At 30.9% G+C, this 19,608-nt stretch overlaps 1 protein-coding gene across 2 annotated transcripts; it reads left to right on the top strand.

The window, feature by feature from the left end:
- The first annotated feature begins 5,473 nt into the window (after positions 1–5,473).
- LOC21396181 (thioredoxin-like protein AAED1, chloroplastic) lies at positions 5,474–12,246 on the top strand. Of its 2 annotated transcripts, none has more exons than XR_002903158.1 (7): positions 5,474–5,913; positions 7,750–7,796; positions 7,879–7,993; positions 11,325–11,369; positions 11,461–11,537; positions 11,667–11,762; positions 11,905–11,985. XR_002903158.1 is itself a non-coding variant. In XM_024172573.1 (7 exons), the coding sequence occupies exons 1-7, from the start codon at positions 5,614–5,616 to the stop codon at positions 12,022–12,024; spliced, it is 783 nt and encodes a 260-aa protein (XP_024028341.1). In that variant the 5' UTR covers positions 5,474–5,613; the 3' UTR covers positions 12,025–12,246. The 2 variants fall into 2 exon arrangements, 1 of the variants encoding a protein (XP_024028341.1); XM_024172573.1 differs by having other exon boundaries at positions 11,478–11,537; positions 11,905–12,246.
- The last annotated feature ends 7,362 nt before the right edge of the window (positions 12,247–19,608 follow it).

Below are 19,608 nucleotides of genomic sequence, written 5' to 3'. Positions count from 1 at the left end.
GTATTTTTTAAATTACGGTAATTTGAGTTTAAATTTTAATTTAAGTTAAGGTGTATTTGAGTATGATTTAAGTTGAGATTCTAATTTGAGTTTGTGTTTGGATGTGCACATTTGAGTTATGGTTTGAATTGACAATCTATTTGAGTTTGTATTTGGATAGGTCAAAACTTAAATTTGTATTTAGATAGTATTTTAATAGAAACTCAATGGTGATGGAAAATTTTAATATGGTATATAGATGGGGTTTTATTCGTCTCTTCGTTGTAAACGCTTAGAAAAAAAATCATCTCAATCGGAATTAAAACGAAAAAATTATGGCGTTTTAAGTATAGAAAAAATATTGTTCATTAACTTGAGTTTGAGTTTATGAACTTAACTTAAAAATGAAACTTGAACTCAGATTTTAGCCCCAAACTCAAGTTAAAACTCTAATTTTATAAAATAATATGAACTTAAATAAAGTTATAAGTTGAGTTCAAACTTTTTTTTAAATTTAAGTATAAATGAACAAGCCTTAAAAAAACAGGAAACTAACTAGATACAATTAAACTTGATTTTCTTCTATATACTCCGTAAGATGGAGCTCGGGGAGGAGAGTCCAATCTTAGCCTGTACATGAAGAAAATGAGCACACATAAGTGGTTTATCATTCATATTGTGGCTGGATTAACTCATAGCATGTTTGGTTGGAAGTTGTGACGGATTTGAACTAAAAAATTTATTTAAACTCTTGTTTAATTGCATAAATTTTGAACTTAGATTTGGGTTTTGAGTTCATTTCAACTCAAAATTCTGGTTCTATGAAACTTACCCTCTCCTAAAAGTTTTTTAGGTTATAGCCCAAAATATTGTTAATTACTCACATTTTTTAAAAAACTCATAGTTAATAATGTAACTAAACACTGGTTCAAACTTTATTTCATATTATACTAAACAACACTAATCTTATAATACGAAATGCCAATTTAAACCACACAAATAACCCACATATAAGTTCAAATTCACACAATTCGAACCCTCGAAGCGACTAGGGCCTCAATGAGTGACCACCATTTCATTGTCATACGTTGTCGGTCATTGGAGTTATTTTAGTGCCAGTTTATCGAGTTACTCGTAAATTACTGCTTCTCACTCACATATACTCGCATCGTTAGTTATTAATAATTTAGTCACTAAATGTGAGACTACTCACACATGGCTTGTGGCTTATACAATTTTAAAACAATAAATACATTGTTCTTATGCTTGCTCGAGTTAGGTAAGATTTGGTAGCATCAAAAGTCGACATCCGACTAGATCTTATTAGATGGGACTAGATCTAGCATGAAATGGTTGTGAGGCCTCGTACGGTTTGGCATGAGCATTCAAAAGGTCCGCGGGATGACAATGTGAGGCTGCGAGGGCTACTTATGGTGATAGCGTCGCTAGCTAAGAAGAGAGAAAAGTGGGATAAATATGAGAGAAGATAGTCATAAAGAGAGAAATTATAAGAAATTTTATTGAGCTATAGTTATACAAAGAAAAACACTAGTCCAACACTAATTAAAGAGGTACAAAAATCTAAGTGGAGAATGTAAGGTTGTAGTCCCAAATTTTATTTTGAGGTTAGATGCAAATCTATATTGATTTGTGTTTAATTTTTATAATATTTGACATTCACAATTAGGTTGATATGCAGATGTTTCCTTATTTTAGATAAGTAAAATTGGTACTAATATTAGTGCCACATTGTATCCAGTGAAAATAAGAGGAAAGGAAAGAAAAAAAAAAGAAGAGAAATTTAGATGAATGACCTTAAGGGACATAAGGATTTATGTCTTTTGTTAAATATTTAAACTAAAATTATTGTTTTTCGTTTTATCTTATCACATATCAAATAAATAAAAAGCAAAATTGTATGAAAATGATGCAAACTAAGAAAGTCAATTGAAGAACTAAAGAATGCGGATGGAAAAAATAGGAAAACTGCAAAAGACTACGAAAGGATATGTCATTGTTGAGAAAATGATTGACTTATTAAGTATATGGATTTACATTTTTATATTAATATAGTTATTTGACTAAAACGATATTAAATAAGAGTAAGGAATAAAATTTTGGACCTATATACTTTAAAGGGTATTTTTTTTATATTTCTGTCATTATTTCTTGCTTTTAGCCCGAAACTTTACAACGTCCTGTAGGCATAAACCCAATCCAAAGTAAACCACGAAGCCCTGTTTGTTTCTGTTTTTGTTTCCGTTTTTCACATTTTTTGAGGATAAAAAATGAAAACGCGTATAGAAAATGCGTTTGGTGCAAAATTTTCTAAAAACTGAAAACAAAAACGTTTTTGTCCTTTTTTGAAAATTTGAAAACGGATTAAATCCGTTTTTCATTTTCCTTTTCATTTTCTCCCTTCGTTCTTCTCTCTCTTCTCCGAAATCGCCACCGGCGCCACCTAGAAGTCACGACCAAGCCAACTTTGCCCCTCTGTATCCACCACGAGTTGTCCATAACTACAACCGGGCATCGACTCAGACCGCCTCGCACATTAAAACCCAGTGGGTCCTGCCATTGAACCTCGCCAGGAAACACCGTCACAAGCCACACCCAAAACCGGCGAATCGCGACCCCCCTCTCTCTCTCTCAACCTCCCGTCCTTTGTCGCAGTCGTGCGATAAGGTCACAACGGCGACCGTCACTGCGATCTAATTGCCGGCAATCTATTCCTATGCATGGGTAAAATTTTGTGAATCTGGCTTTTGTTGATCGAAGATGAGAGAGAGAGGGATGGGGTTGCTGGGTTTGGTTTTTGTTTGAAAATGTAAAGAGATAGAGAGAGACGAACTGGGTTTGTTGTGGAATTATGGAATTGGGTTCAGAAATGATTCCATTATTGTTTATTTAATATATTTTAATATTAAATATTATTATATATTTTTAAAATTAAACCACCAAACACAATTTCAGTTTTTTTTAAACTGAAATCAATCTCGGAATAAAACTACCAAACACATTTTCAAAAAATGATTCCAAAATAAAAATGAAAACGTTTTCATTTTCATTTTCATACAAAAAACAAAATTATTTTGAAACGAGTTCCAAACGCACCCGTTATATTACATATGAGGGCCTCATAAAGATAGTGAATGTTAACTTGAGAAATTTTATTCACACCCTAAATTTTTATTAAGGCACCCAAAAATTTTTAAAATTTAAAATTATTTTCTTTTCAATATTAAAATCTTATATATTTCCACAATTACCTCTATATAGTATATACCCCATGTTTGAACTTTAATTTTACATACTCTTCTCTTCTTTTGGCTAACTTTTCATTTGAATGATGCTTTTCTGTTCAATTTCATTTAAATTTAAATCAAATTCTGTACATGTAGTTCTTCAAATGATTTTGAAATTTCTCTATTAACTTTTGTCTATTAAAATGGAGAAAAAAACCAGAAATATTAGTCATCTTTTGATAGAAAGGAACGAGAGAAAGAAAAGAAGCTTGAGTGTTGATCGGAGTTTCGACACCGTTTCCAGGCGCGTCGCCAGATTCCCGACCATGAAAATGGGTCTTCGAGCTCGTCTTCTCGATGGCTCTTCAACGGTGGTGGCAGTGTGTCATGGGGTGGCTTGATTAGGACGGATTGGATTTTATTTGAAAGTTAGAAATCAGACATTTAGGAGGCATTCTCTGACACCATCAATGTTGGGTGGCCGGGTCCTTATGGAGGTTTGATCCTGGCGGTGGGGGGCTTCCTTTGGCAGGGGTGGTGCTGTCTCCAGAGGTTGGTGGCGGTGGTGAAGATGAATCATTCACTATCGTTTGTTGGTCTCTTTTCGGTGACTTCGCCATGAGGGTCTCGAAGCCTTCTTTCTTCCTTCGTGGTCCTCTCACCGGTTGCATTATCATCGGAGGCTTACGCCCACAATGCTTTGGATTTTCTTTTTGTTTTGTTTTGTGTTTTAGATTGTAATAAAGGTGTGGCGATGTTGTTCTCACCACTTTTTGCTTGTTGTTTTGTAATAAAAGAGGTGGTTTTCTTGTCATCCGGCGTTGGTTATGTCTCTCACTCGGTTAAGTTATTTACTAACGGTGTGGTTTGTATGGTTAAGTTAGAATTTTGTCTGTGTCGTGATGCTGATGTACCCTCTGAATGGGGGTTGGTGTTCTATCCTTCCGATGCTCAGAAGCTTATTATGTTGGGAGGAGTTTTTTCAAATAGAGCCTTAGGTTTGCTCAATTTTAGTGTGCTGAGATTATCTTCCGTTCTCAAACCTTAGGTGTACGTCCATCTCTCTAACGGGTCATTAACTTTATATTGTGTTGTTTGTTTATCTACTCATATTTGAATACAAGTTTTCCTTTCATATTTTGAAAGTAAAAAAAAAAAATTATTCATGTCACCTCACTAGAAAATGAGTAATTGTCATTTAATTTATAAAGAAAAAGCAAAAGACTATAAAAATATTTAATTATTTAAAATGATATAAATAATAGGTATGTAAAACTTTTTCATCAAATATTATGCCATTATTTCCTTTAAAAATATATATATATATATATATATGCGATTATTGTCTGCTTTCTTAGCTAATGTTTGTGTGGTTATTCATGGGAGGGAAAGAAGCAATAATTTATTCCTTAAAAAGACAAACTATTATATGTTGCCATTATTTTTGCATCCTTGCCAAAAACGTGTGTAGATATATATTTTGAGTTTACTTCTTGAATTTTTAATCAAGAAATAATCCTTGAAGTTTTAATAAAATATAATGGAGTACGTTTGAATTAATTAATTATCTTAATATTTAAGAGGAAACATCTTCTGTTAGGATATATAATGTTCTCTTATTGTCATTTGAAATTTTAGTATATACTTTTAGTGAGAATGTAAGGTTTATAAAAGCGTTTTCATCAAAATTTTTATATATAGTCGTCATCGATTTGAAAAAAAATATATGAATATTTTATTCCCTTTAAGAGATAATTTATCAAATTAAAAATTTAAAGGATAATCTACCATCATAAATACTGAACAAAAGAATTGCAGTGCTATTCTTATTTGAACCTCAATACAGAGTATCTTCAGTAATAAACCGATTTGCTTAAGATTATGCAGTTCTTATTTCTGGAAATTTTCATAGTGAAGATTTTAACAATATTGTGTTTACAAAGCTAAATTATATTATTCAAACAAAAAAATTGCAAATTTTCAACAATTTTATAAAAGAATTATATCTAAATATAACAAAATTTAATATATAACTGTTTATCACTACACAATATTAATAAAAGTATTTTTAGGTTGTTTTACCTTGAAAAAGGTATTATTACATTTTAGAAACGTTTTTTTTAAAACCAATCAAAAAATGTTCTTTTATTTTATCTTGGAATTTTTTTTTTCTCATTTTTAGAGGAAAAATAAAGAAAATAAATAAAAACGGCGTCATGTACACGATATGTCCTCCCGTCACTCAATCACTGCCAAGTGCCAACGGCTCTCAAATTTTTAATTTTTTTTTATATTTCTTTTCCTTCTTCAGCTTTACCTCCCTTAGTCCGAACCAAGTTCTAGAAGTCTCTCCTCCGCTTGATTTCGCTAATTTCAAACCCCAAAACCCATGGCTCTCACCTCTGCACGCGCGCTCCACGCGCCGCCTCTCTCCTTCCCTTCTTTTCCGTCACTCTGTTCCCGGCCTCCCTCACTCGCGATACCGAATTCTCACGCGCCGTCCCTCTCGGCCGCCGCACAATCCCCAAAGTCAACTACGCGGGTCGTCGTCGGCCTTAGACGACATGTCGTAGCGAGAGCGGCGGTTTCCGATATCGGCCCAAGCATCGGGGAGATCCTCGGCGACGTTAGCATCTTCACCGCCGCCGGCGAGCCCGTCTTGTTCAAGGATCTTTGGGATCAAAACGAGGTTAAGATTCTAATCTCAAGTGTTTATCTCTCTCTCATTTTCGTCAAAATCCTACTAATTTCCATTGACCGACTCAATTAATGCGATTTTCCAATTTAATTCTGTATGTAGCTGTTGTTGAAATTTCGAATTTGTGACATTTTGCTTGTTATTAAAAGATTAATATGTTGATAAGATGCATTCGTTTTCCCTATTTGGGTTTTGCTTGTTTGTATTAGTTGAGTTTAATAGACTAATCACTGTCCAATTTCGGCGTCTAAAATCATATTTGATTCAATTAGAAAAGATTCTATTATTTCTCTATCCACAGATCAATATATAATATAGATGGACACATATCACATAATATAGTAGACTTAATAATATATTATTATATGTAAATATATAGTATAATTATACCTATATTGTAGTTATAGTATTATTACACCTATATTATAGTTATAGTATTAATTTATTACACCTATATTATAGTTCTGCTTAATATATATTTTACATATACATACATTACCCTATTTATATCGTTTTGGGTTGCTTTTTCCAATAAACCTTAGTTACATTTCTTTATTTATTTGTACCAGTAACTGATTTATGAATGAGTGCTCTTTGAAGTAGACAGTCTGGCTTTGAGTCTACGTTTTATGATTGTCATTTTATGTTTTTCCCCTCTATATGTTACGTTGCAGTGCCCGTAGACAAGCCCTATATATTCACAATGCATATCATTATGTGTATCATTTTATAAATGTATGTCCAAGCATTATACTACATAGGGATAATAATTAAGACCTTGTTTTAAAATAATTTTATTTTTTGTATAAAAATATTTAAAATAAATTTATTTTTTGTATAAAAATTAAAATAAAAACGTTTTCAATCTCAGACAAAAATTATTTTTAAAAATGCGTTTGGTAGTTTTATCAAGAGATAGTTTTCAGTATAAAAAATCCTATTAATGTCTATCTATCTCTCTCTTTGCTCGATAGAGGAGAAAACGAAAACAAAAATGAATTCTTTCTCATTTTACACTAAACTAAGGGGTTGCTCTTTTGCAACGAAACTCAAAAAAAGTTTGAATTCGAGTTACAACTTTATTCAAGTTCATGTTCTTTTGTAAAATTTGAGTTTGAACTCGAGTTTGGGGCTAAACTCGAGTTCAAGTTTCTCCTTCAATTCGAGTTTATAAACTCGAACTCAAGTTAATGAACACTATTTTTTCTATTATTAAAAATACCATAACTTTTTGTTTTAATTCTGATTGAGATGATTTTTTTTCTATGCATTCACAATGAAAAGACGAATAAAACCCTACCCATATACCCAATTAAAATTTTTCATCACCATTTAGTTTTTATTAAAATATTATCTAAATACAAATTTAAGTTTTGACCCACTCAAACACAAACTCAAAAAGATTCTCAATTCAAATCATAACTCCAATGTGCACATCCAAACACAAATTCAAGTTACAACTTCAACTCAAGTTATAACTCAAACTCAACTCAAGATCATCACTCAAGTCACCCTAACTCAAAAATGCAAAAGAGCAATCGTTTTCATTTCCGTTTTTTGTTTTTATTGCGCTAAACGCCATTTTCATTTTTTCTTTCTCGAAAAACATGAAAAAAAAAAAAACGGGATCAATTCCAAACACAACCTAAATTTCTGCATTTAATTGAAAAGCTCTACTTTATTAATCCCTTATATTTTATAACTCGTGTTAAATTTATCCATTGTATTTTACAAATTGTGTAAAAAAATAAACTTCTCTCCGGGGAAGTAAGGAGTCGTGTAAAAAACTTTTTTCTGTGGGAATAATTCAGGCTTTTTTTTCCCCAGGGAATAGCTGTTGTCGCATTGTTGAGACACTTTGGTTGCCCTTGCTGGTAAATAATATAAACAACAAGTTGTTTAGTGTGGGGTTCATCTGAATTATTTTATCTCATTGCTTCTTGTGGTTGCTTCTAGTTGGGAGCTTGCTTCAACTCTGAAAGAAGCAAAGGAAAGATTTGATTCAGCTGGTGTAAAACTAGTTGCAGTTGGAGTTGGCACTCCTAATAAAGCTCGCATTCTCGCAGAAAGGGTTTGTTTTCTATTTCCTTCCCTTTTGGCTACCAGTTAGAGCTGCAATTCATGAAATTTAATTAAATATCCCTAGCTTTAGAAGCCTATCATCATACTTTTAAGAACGTCTTGAGTATCAAAATTGAATGCGAAATGATTAGGTTATGTATCTATCAGATTTGATTAGGCACACGCTGGCAAGCTGCACTGGAAACTCTGTAGAACTATAGGGGACACGTTATTAAGATATCAATTAGAAGTTCTTTTTTTATTTTATTTTTTATTTATTGTTTTTTTTAACTTTAGGGGTGGGGCATTTGAACTCTTCTTCTTGTGGGGAAGTTAGGTAAGAATTTACCACTAGGCTATGTTTGGGCACAAGTTCTAATCTTTATTGTTGATATGGACTTCACAAAATCACTATCTGCTTATATCGACCACGCTAGCGTCTAACCTTCATAGTCTTGTTGTCTGCTTTGATAGCACAGCAGATACGTGATCGGCTATACAATGATTTTAATCAATTTTAGGTTAAGGTGTATTGTTGAGTGCTATTATGTTGCGGGCACTGAGAAACTAGGATATCAGCCTTCAGTGTTTCTTGGATGTGCCATAGATCAAATGTGGTGATAGTTTTCTAAATGATACTAGATGAAAAACGTGTAGCTGCCTAGTGTTTTGTGCACACGCTCAAGTGCACTAAAGATGAAAGCATTTAACCATAGATGGTTAACCACTATCATGTTATGTGGCGTACTTATTTTAAGCATGGTTCAGTTACTAAAACTATAGCATGATTGGTGTTCGTGTTTTTTACTACTTGACGTCCTCCATATGTTTCAAAAGGTTCTCACAATTAGAGAATGGAAATCAATAGGGTTAAGTCTTCAGACATGACTATGTTCGAGTCCAAATCTGTTGCCTCTATTTTTACCGTCTCATTTGTTGTCTATTTAATTAAACATTGACACCTCATTAAGATTTTGAACAACATGTACTTCTAAAGTTGCTATTCATAGAGTTCACCTACAAATAAACGGACAAGCTTCCTTTTAAAGTCTTAATCGCTGTCAATGTCATTAACTATTGACTTATCTTTTTAATGTAATGTCTTCGTCTCTCTTTGGCTTTTTTTCTTTGGTAAGACTCTTTCATCAAACCTAGCTTGCTAAATATTCAAATCAGAGAAAACCTGGTGGCTCTCTCATAGTAGCCAAGAATCACATGCACGGCACAGGCATAATCATGGCTACCAAAATCTCTTACAATCTTCTAGAGATCACATCACACCGATTGCCAAATCAAAGATGCTATTGTGCTGAACAATATTAGTTCCTCGAAGACCAGCCTTGTCGAGCACCTTCTCAAGCCCCCCGGCATGATCTTTAGAGGAAGAGCTTCCAGCTCTCTAGTTTAGTTTAGAGATATGCCTGGAGTGGTTACACTTAAACAAGTAAAAGGAAGTTCTACTTCAATTTCAAATGACGAGAGAGTCAAAATAAAAAACTTGAAACTATTGTCTACGAAAGAGTAAAATTATTTAGAGGGCTTTTTAGGGTTTTAAGATTGTTTATAATTGAAGGAAATTGAAGGGGAATGGTAGTATTATGAGTTGAAAGAAGGATTTTGATGAAAAATTTGTGTTTGGATAGATTTTTGGTGGATATTCTATAGTTTCTCACTTTTTTTTTTTTTTTTTCTCTTTTTTTTTTTTTTTTTTTTTTTTTTTTTTCCACACCCCAACTCCACCACAATACCCACCCCCACCCTTAAGGAAAAAGAAAAAAGAAAAAGAAAAATGATGCGAGCTTCTTATATTCCCCCCTTTTTATTTGTTTAAGCTAAACTAAAATCCTATTGGGTGTGGTGAGCATGGGTGATGCCTCCATACTCCATTAGAGACTTTCACAAATCAATCGACTTTTTTTTTTTTTAAAAGAAATTAGCCCACATGTTTTTAAAATCATACTTTAGGCCTCATATTTTGCAAAGGCCATCCAGGATGTTTTTCATGTCACAATGGTGCGCAAGTTCGTCGAGGGCTCTTCTCACATTATGAATTATGAACTCTTGAAGCTTAACGCTAACTTTGCAAAATGAAGAGAAGCTCATTGAAATTCTTTCTAGGAAGGAGAAAGAGTCGCAAAATAAGAAAATATCTCTAGTTAAGGTGCTATTGAGGAAGCATGCTGTGAGAGAAACAACTTGAGAACTTGAGTTGGAAATTTGCAAACCCTACCCGAGTTTATTCTGGAGTTTTGGAGACGAAACTTTTATAACATGTAGGAGGGTTGCAACACCCTCTAAGCCTATTGTGGATTTTTATGACATTAATGGAATTCATTCCACCCCCCACCCTCGCCCTTTTGAAAAACGTCTATTGGAGTAAAACTTATGAAATTAAATTCCAAACGGGATATCTAACGTCGTATTCTTAATCGGTGCATCGACATTGAGGTCATTTTTACAAAGGCCTCGTTCGTTTCGCTGATTCGAGTTTAGAATTCGAGTTGAGATGTGATTGTATGTGAGAGCTTTTTACTGTAGTAAAAAAGTTAGATGTGATTGTTTGTGAGAGCTTTTTACTGTAACAAAACTCAAATTCTAAACTCGAATCAGCGAAACGAACGAGGCCAAAACTTCCATTCCGGGGTCAAATTAATTTGCAATTTTGACAAATTATGGGGCCCAAGATATGACCTTTTGAAAATATGAGGCCCAAAATACAATTTTAGATATATGTAGCCAATAATTTTAAAAAACTGATTGATTTGTGAAAGCTTCTGAGTATTTGTAGAGACACCACATACCAGACCCAATAGGATTTTAGTTTAGTTTAAAAAAAAATGTGAAAAATTCTAAAAAAAGGAAAAAAAACCTCAACGAGAGAGGTTCAAACCCATCCAAACACAAGTTTTTCATTAAAATCCTTCTCTCCCTTCAATTTTCTTGAGTAATCGTAGTATACGTAACAATCATAAAGTTCTTTATAATTAGTCATAAAAATCTAGGATAGACTTGAAGAGTGTTACAATGAATAGCAACTTTCAGAATAACTTTAATGAGTTGTCAATCTTTAACTAGAGGGACAATAAAGGAGACAATAAAACCAAGACAACGAATTTGAACATGGCTTTGATTCCTCTTAAAATAAGTATGCCGTGTAACATGATTGTGTTTCATTATCCATGTTACATGCTTTTAAATTGTGGGATGGGAAATGAGATGGGTTATTATGAAATCCACACAAATTTGGATAGGGAAATGTGGAATACCAAATGAGTAATATATCCTACTTTTTATCGTTGATGCTGTTTCTTGTTTTGTTTTCCCTTCTGTTCCATGTTTAGTTGCCATTTCCAATGGATTGCCTTTATGCTGATCCTGATCGCAAGGTAATGCTTCCATCCCGTTAATTATTTCAATTTTATCCTATTAATTATGTTAACTTACCGAATATCCTTATCAACAATATCCAAACTATAGATGACACATTGTTTTAGGCATACGATGTTTTGGGCTTATACTACGGATTTGGGCGTACATTCTTCAATCCAGCCAGTGTAATTTTTTTTTTTTTTCCTTTTTTTCCTATGTTTCAACATTTCATGCTTCAGCAGTATTTACAGATGGGGTGTCTTTTGAATGGTTGATTTTTATGTGTTTTATTTTTAAAACTTATGATATGACAGGCGAAGGTTTTTTCTAGATTTGAAGCTCTGCAGAAAGCCGTGAAGAACTATACCATCGAAGCGACCCCAGATGATCAAAGTAGTGTGTTACAACAGGTCTGATCTTGTTCATTCCAACACATCAGGCCCTATATGAGCTTTACTTTTGGTCTTCAATATCAATATAGTGTCTGGAATTGCTTCTTCAGTATCACAAACATTGTTCTTATATTTGTGCATTTTCTTTATCATGAATCAGGGTGGAATGTTCGTCTTCAAAGGTAAGCAATTATTGTATGCAAGGAAAGATGAGGGCACGGGTGATCATGCTCCGTTAGACGACATCTTCGATGTCTGTTGCAAGTTTCCCGTCTCTTGAAACTCTAAGGCGGTCAATCTTTCAGGTAATTGGCTTTGCCAAAGTATTCTATAACCCAGGTTGGCGTCTATATGAAACGCTCTGCCTCATTTAATCATCATAGTTGTACAGGGTCACTTGTCTTTACATCTATATGAAGGTGTTTTTAAATTTGTCTCCTCAGAATTCATATGTCATCACTTGTACAAGAAAAAGATAAAAGAAGGCTGCTTGCCGATGTCATGTAAATTGCAAAACACTAAGAAGGAAAAACTGTTTTTACCTAAACTAAGGGCCCTTTTGATATACGGGTTCAAACCAGGATTCAAATTAGGATTCTTGATTATGGTTTTTAAAATTCAAATTTTTTATGAGAAGAAAACACTATACACTAATCTATTTTCATTTCTTGAAATAGAGCTGTGTTTATCTTCAAAATTTGCTTGTTAAATCTTGAGTTGAAAAATATTTGTACAATTTCACTTAAACAAACAACTCAAAATTAATTCCCTAGAAAGAAAAAAAAAAAACTCAAGATTAAGTAGTAAGATAATTTCATCATGAATTGTTTGTTATCATCAAAATTCATCGGTGAGTATATTTCTTGAAAACAGTTGTGGTTCGTCAAAGTAAAAATATCCTGTTGATTTTTGTTTTTTCTTTTTCTGAAAGGTGTTGATATTGTGAGTTCTGAAATATCATATTACAATAGGCTTCGTTCACTTCGCGAATTCGAGTTGAGATGTGATATTTTTTTAGAGCTTTTCACTGTAGCAGAAAAAGTTAGATGTGACATTTTCTGAAAGTTTTTTACTGTAGAAATCTAAAACTGAAAACTTGAATTAGTGAAATGAACGAGGCCAAAATAACTTAGAACTTTTTTTTTGTTGTTGCAAATTTAAGTACTTGATGAAGTTTCTACCTGCTCAAACTCGTGCAATACAGATAAAATATTTTAGTACCTTGGCATAAAATTTTCCATAATTCTTTCCAAGAAATAGTTAAGTATCCTTGAGTTTCACTACCTACAAAATCATCATTTTATATTTAAGCATTACAATTTGATCATTTTAATGTTTGAGATAAGCAGAAATGTTAACGTTACTTTTTGCGTTGACAGATTTTGGTCTCGTTTATTTCACTGATTTGAGTTTAGAATTCGAGTTTTATTATAATAAAAAGCTCTCAGAAATAGTCATATTTAACTTTTTTACTGCAGTAAAAAGTTCTCACATAAAATCACATCTCAATTTGAATTAAAAACTCGAATTAACGAACTAAACGGGTCTTACTAACATAATATATTATTATTCTTGAGATAAATATATGTATTCATAAATATACTTTTAAAAGTATATTGGGGCTTAATATATTAACAAATACGTTATCTAAATATATTTGTGAATTGGTTGGCAAAAGGTTTCTTTAACCTTATTAAACAACGCGTTTATTTCGAAAGGGTTAAGCACTCCTTATAACTCATTCCCAAAAAAGTTGGGTAGAATCTCCAAACAGCGTCATACAACTAATGGCATGTTTAATTACCGTGATTAGAAAATGGGAGTCAATTTTAACGTTTAGGTGCTTTTTTTTTATCCTAGAATATGAATGGGATTGGTGGATCCTACTTAAATTTGAGATTGAAAAATGAGATTTAATCTCACTCTTTTTGAAATGAGATTCTCATTCTTGATATTAATATTAAATTATTATCTTATCTCTAGTTTACTTATAAAAATAAAATTCAATAAATATTAATTACAACTTATATTTATTTTTTTATATCCCTAATATTATAATATTAGCTGATTATTATTTCCTCTAATACAATAAATATGTACTTTATTTTGTTTATTAAAATTAATAATATATTTTAATTTTTAACAGTTTATTTTTTATTTTATTTACTTTATTTAGATTTTGACAATTTAGTTTTATATTTGAAGTAATCATGCAAAGTATATTTATTATTTTATTACTCTATTATTATAATAAATATTTTAATTATGATTAATTTTAATACACTAAGTATACAATTTTTATTTTTTAAATTAAAAAAGGTATTTCAGAGCGAAAAAAATGAAAATGGGTATATTAGTGTTTTTATACTAGTTCATTCTAATTTTGAGTGTAAATAAATACGTGAATGAATTTAGAGTGACTTCGATTTCGAGTCCTATCACTAACGTTATGTTTGGTAAGATGGATAAAAAAGAGGAAGGAAGGAGAAGTGAAATACATAAGTGAATTAAGTAAAATGATTTTCTCTCATGTTGTTTGGTAGAAGAGAAAGAAAAGTGAAAAGAAAATATTAAATCTAAGGCATTTTACAATAATACCCCAATACAAATAAAAATATGATGAATGGTGAAGGTTAAATTGTTATTTTACATCTCATTTATTTGTCTAACTTTTTCTCTCTTTTCTTCCCAAAGTTGGAAGGATTAAAAATTAGTGGGCCTCATAAAATTCTCATTTTCATTCCTTCCTCATTTCCTCTCTACCAAACAACCTAAAATTTCATTTTTCTCTCTAAAATTCTTCATCGATTTTCTTCTCTCTTTTCAACCCTACCAAACACACTGTAAGTAAGTAACTTATTTTGACTTCAATTCCTTACTTCGAATCGTACTCATTCTGAATTTTCTCTACTCTGATTCATACCCATTTCAAATACGCTTAGGTAATGCCGTAAAAGTTTGGGTAACATGCCATAAAAGTTTGGTGTTTGCTCACAATTAAATACTTTCATTATAATCTTAATTCACTGTTCGAGAGGTTCAATATTTAATGGTCATCCAATATTTATAAATATATTGACAGGTATTATTGTTTTAAATTTATTATATTGTTCACATGATTGTAATAATATTAAATTTTTATTATGTCACATCATTAAATTTTTATATTTAATGAGTAACAACTGATGAAAACGTAACCGTCGAAAACTCGTCGTTGAACTTTTTAAATCGTTTAAATTATTTTAAATTTCAAATTTAAATTGTGGTGGACTTTTTTTAAAATAGCAAGAGAAATTAAAGGAATGCACGTGTGATAACCCAAGATTTTTAAAACACAACAAAATGAGATGCACATCAGCACGTCCTAATTTTTTTAAGTTACTGGTTAACAAAAATAATAAATCAAAAAAGGGACATCGGACATGGACGCGCAGACAAAGTGTGCTTCCATTATTGGGGTTTTCAGCAGTTGAAGGTTAAACTTCGTGTATGTAGAAAAGTTAGAATGGAGAACAGTGTCGTTAGAATGGAGAACAGTGTCGCAAGTAAAAGTGTAAAACAATTTGGGGTGAGTTGCTCTGTTCACAGTCACATCTAATTTTTTTATTACAATATAAAATTCTCACATAAAATCACATTTTAACTCGAATTAACGAACTAAACAGGTCTTAAATTGTCAAAATAATTGGATAACTGACCGATTCAATCTGATTCAATCCATATAGTTACTTTGAGCAAATTATCCAAAATGATTGTTGAAATACTTTAAAAGAGGTATGTTTAAAATTTGGTTTCAGTTTCATTTATATTAGTTGGCTTTTAGGAATAATTGTTTAGATTGAAAAATACCTTTAAAAACTTACAAATTAAAATAAAAAGAGAAAAATGGCATCTAATCAAATAAAATCAAATCCAAATCTCATTGGATTGTATTAGAACGAATTTTGTACAATTGGATTGGACGTAACATCTTAAAATTAAGGGAGAATGAGAGAAATAGGTCAAGACCTGAGATGGATTAAAATTAATAAGCTAATAGTTTACATAAGTTAATAAATAGGTCAAATTACTGTTTTCATCAATAACTTGTCTGGTTATGAACCATAACTTGACAAGTTATTGTCCATAATTGTCCATAACTTGTCTGACTATGAACCATAACTTGACAAGTTTATCCATAACTTATCTGGTTATGAACCATAACTTGACAAGTTATAGCCTATTAATTTTTATAACTAAAAATTGGCCTATATACTTGGCCTATATACTTTCTTAAGCTTTTCATATTGTTATATTTTTTACTATTTCCTTAAAATTAATATGTCATTGGAATGGAATGGATGTAGCGAAAAATCTGGGATTTGAGTTGGATGCTACCCATATAAACAATATAGTTTGTTTAAGAATTAATTATAAAAAGATTTTTTTCCTATATATATATATATATTTGCAAATTACCTTTGTTTTTCTAAATTGCAATTCCATACTATATAATTTGATTATCTCTGAAAATTCCCCCCCCCACAATAATAATATTGGAGAAATATTTTAAATGTCAAATTAACCATTTTTAAACTTTTAAAGCGAATACTTGATTTTCTAAATAACTTGTATTAACGCTTTTGCACAGGGTTAAAGATTACCCGTTAAAGATGACTACCTCTCCTTTATCGGTTAAACAAGTAGATAAAACGAAATTAAAGTTCCAAGTTTAACATGAGGATAACAAATGTCATTTTACACTTATTTAGCTATTGGATTATATAAACCCCGATATCGTATTAAGATCTTATTCTTTTTTTTTTCCTTTTAAATTACCAATTGTTTTGTTGAATCATTTTTTTTATTCTCACCCATAGAAGAATTATGTGGTAAGGTATGAAAAATATCAAAGTAATAGGATATAGTTTTTATGGCTTAAAATCAAATTCAGGTACAATTATTAACTATAAGTATGACAATTTAAGGGAACCTAATGAAAAATTAACAATTAAAAACTGTGTCTCATTGATTTTTTTTTTCATATCCTAACAAAGAATAAAAAAAATTACATATGTTCTCTTATTACCTATTTGGAGAGTTCTATAATATTATATAAAAAAAGAAGAAAAAGAAAAAAACTATCACCACAATTTTTTTAACCACCATATGACATTAAAATCATATTAGATAAAGAAAAGTAGGATAATGTTTTTTTATGAAATAAAGAAAAATATGTTAATTTGAAAGAACTAGATGAATACCATATAAAATATTTATTTTTATCTTTTTATTCGAATAAATTCAACCTTTGCAATTTGGGGTTCAAGGTAATAATTTATTTTTAGTTTATACTTATCCTAAATATGTCATTAACAAAAATCATGTTCCGCTCATTATAGGTCTCCAGTTCGAAAAGAAGTTGGATATATATAACTTATAAAACTCTAGATAGTAGACAGGAAAAAACTTACTCGTGTGAAACTCACTGATCTAGATTTATGTTTCTCGTTTTTTATTTATTTATTTATTTGAATTCATGTTTTATTATTTATGCAGGTAGAATTCCTAGTCCTTATCAAATTACGTATGAGTTCCCTTCTTTGTTCGTATATAAATATAGTTCTGCTTAGAATATAATTACTTTCTCTCATATTGAAGAACAACCAAGTATTATACCCAAAACAAAAAAAAAAAATACATGAAGATTTTCATCGGTGGTTTACCTCATGATCTATCACATGAAGAATTGAAGAACTTCTTTAGGAGTTTTGGTACTATCACAGACATAATAATTATACACAACAAAGATACAAATAAGTCTAGAAGATTTGGATTTATTACTTTTGATTCTGAAGAAGTTGCCTAGAATATTTTGCAAAATAAATTTTACTTCTTGAAGAACAACCGCGTTAAGGTCAAGAAGGCCAAGCTTAAAGAGAGAGTATTAAGATCACCATCACTTGTGTCTTTCCATCCAAATTTGAGTGTCGATTTATACACTTATTTTCCATTATGGAGCTTGGTTTGATTCGGCAAATTGCCTACATCCTCCAAATTTGAGTGTCGATTTATACACTTATTTTCCATTATGGAGCTTGGTTTGATTCGGCAAATTGCCTACATCCTCCAAATTTGAGTGTCGATTTATACACTTATTTTCCATTATGGAGCTTGGTTTGATTCGGCAAATTGCCTACATCCTCGGGACACCACCGTGGTAGACCACTTCACTAATCTCAAAGAACAATTACAACTTTTGGGTACTTATGATCCACTACTAAGATATCCTTGTTAAAGAACCTACTTAAAGTTGAGTAAGAAAATCTGATATTTGAATACTCAACAAAGAAGGGAGAATAGCTTATTTATAGAAGCCAAAAGTCCAAACCCCCTTCATACAAAAACAATGTGGGACTTCCTACAAACAAGTTAAAACACAACAAAAAACTCACATAAAATCACATTCAACTTAAATTAGCGAATTAAATGGGTCATTTACTAACATAATATATTATTATTGTTGAGATAAATATATGTATTCATAAATATATTTTTAAAAGTATATTGGGGCTTAATATATTCACAAATACGTTATCTAAATATATTTGTGAATTGGTTGGCAAAAGGTTTCTTTAACCTTATTAAACAACGCATTTATTTCGAAAGGGTTAAGCACCCCTTATAACTCATTCCCAAAAAAGTTGGGTAGAATCTCCAAACAGCGTCATACAACTAATGGCATGTTTAATTACCATGATTAGAAAATGGGAGTCAATTTTAACGTTTAGGTGCTTTTTTTTATCCTAGAATATGAATGGGATTGGTGGATCCTACTTAAATTTAAGATTGAAAAATGAGATTGATAATCTCACTCTTTTTAAATTGAAACTCTCATTCTTGATATTAATATTAAATTATTATCTTATCTCTAGTTACTTATAAAAATAACATTCAATAAATATTAATTACGACTTATATTTATTATTTTATATCCCTAATATTATAATATTAGCTGATTATTATTTCCTTTCATACAATAAATATGTACTTTGTTTTTTTTATTAAAATTAATAATATATTTTATTTTTAACACTTTATTTTTTATTTTATTTACTTTATTTAGATTTTGACAATTTAGTTTTATATTTGAAGTAATTATGCAATGTATACTTATTATGTTATTACTCTATTATTATAATAAATATTTTAATTATGATTAATTTTAATATACTAAGTATATAATTTATTTTTTAAATTGAAAAAGGTATTTCGGAGCCAAAAAAAATGAAAATGGGTATATTAGTGTTTTTATACTAGTTCATTCTAATTTTAGGGGTAAGAAAACACATGAATGAATTTAGAGTGACTTCGATTTCGAATCCTATCACTAATGTTATGTTTGGTAAGATAGATGGAAAAGAGGAAAGAAGGAGAAGTGAAATACATAAGTGAAGAAAGTAAAATAATTTTCTCTCATGTTGTTTGGTAGAAGATAACGAAAAGTGAAAAGAAAATATCAAGTCTAAGGCATTTTACAATAATACCTTAATACAAATAAAAATATGATGAATGGTGAAGGTTAAAATTATTATTTTACATCTCATTTGTTTGTCTAACTTTTTATCTCATCTTTTCTTCTCAAAGTTGAAAGGATTAAAAATTAGTGGGTCCCATGAATTTTCTTTTTCATTCTTTTCTCGTTTCCTCTCCACCAAACAACCTAAAATTTCATTTTTCTCTCTAAAATCCTTCATCTATTTTCTTTTCTCTCTCTTTTCTATCCTACCAAACACGCTGTAAGTAAACAACTTATTTTGACTCCACTTTCTTACTTCGAATCATACTCACTCTGAATTTTCTCTACTCTGATTCATGCCCATTT

This window comes from Morus notabilis, unplaced genomic scaffold, assembly GCF_000414095.1.
Source record: "Morus notabilis unplaced genomic scaffold, ASM41409v2 Scaffold679, whole genome shotgun sequence".
In the NCBI taxonomy this organism is placed as follows: Eukaryota; Viridiplantae; Streptophyta; class Magnoliopsida; order Rosales; family Moraceae; genus Morus; species Morus notabilis.
Note: the sequence above shows the minus strand (reverse complement) of the source record. Positions and strands in the feature narration are given on the sequence as shown.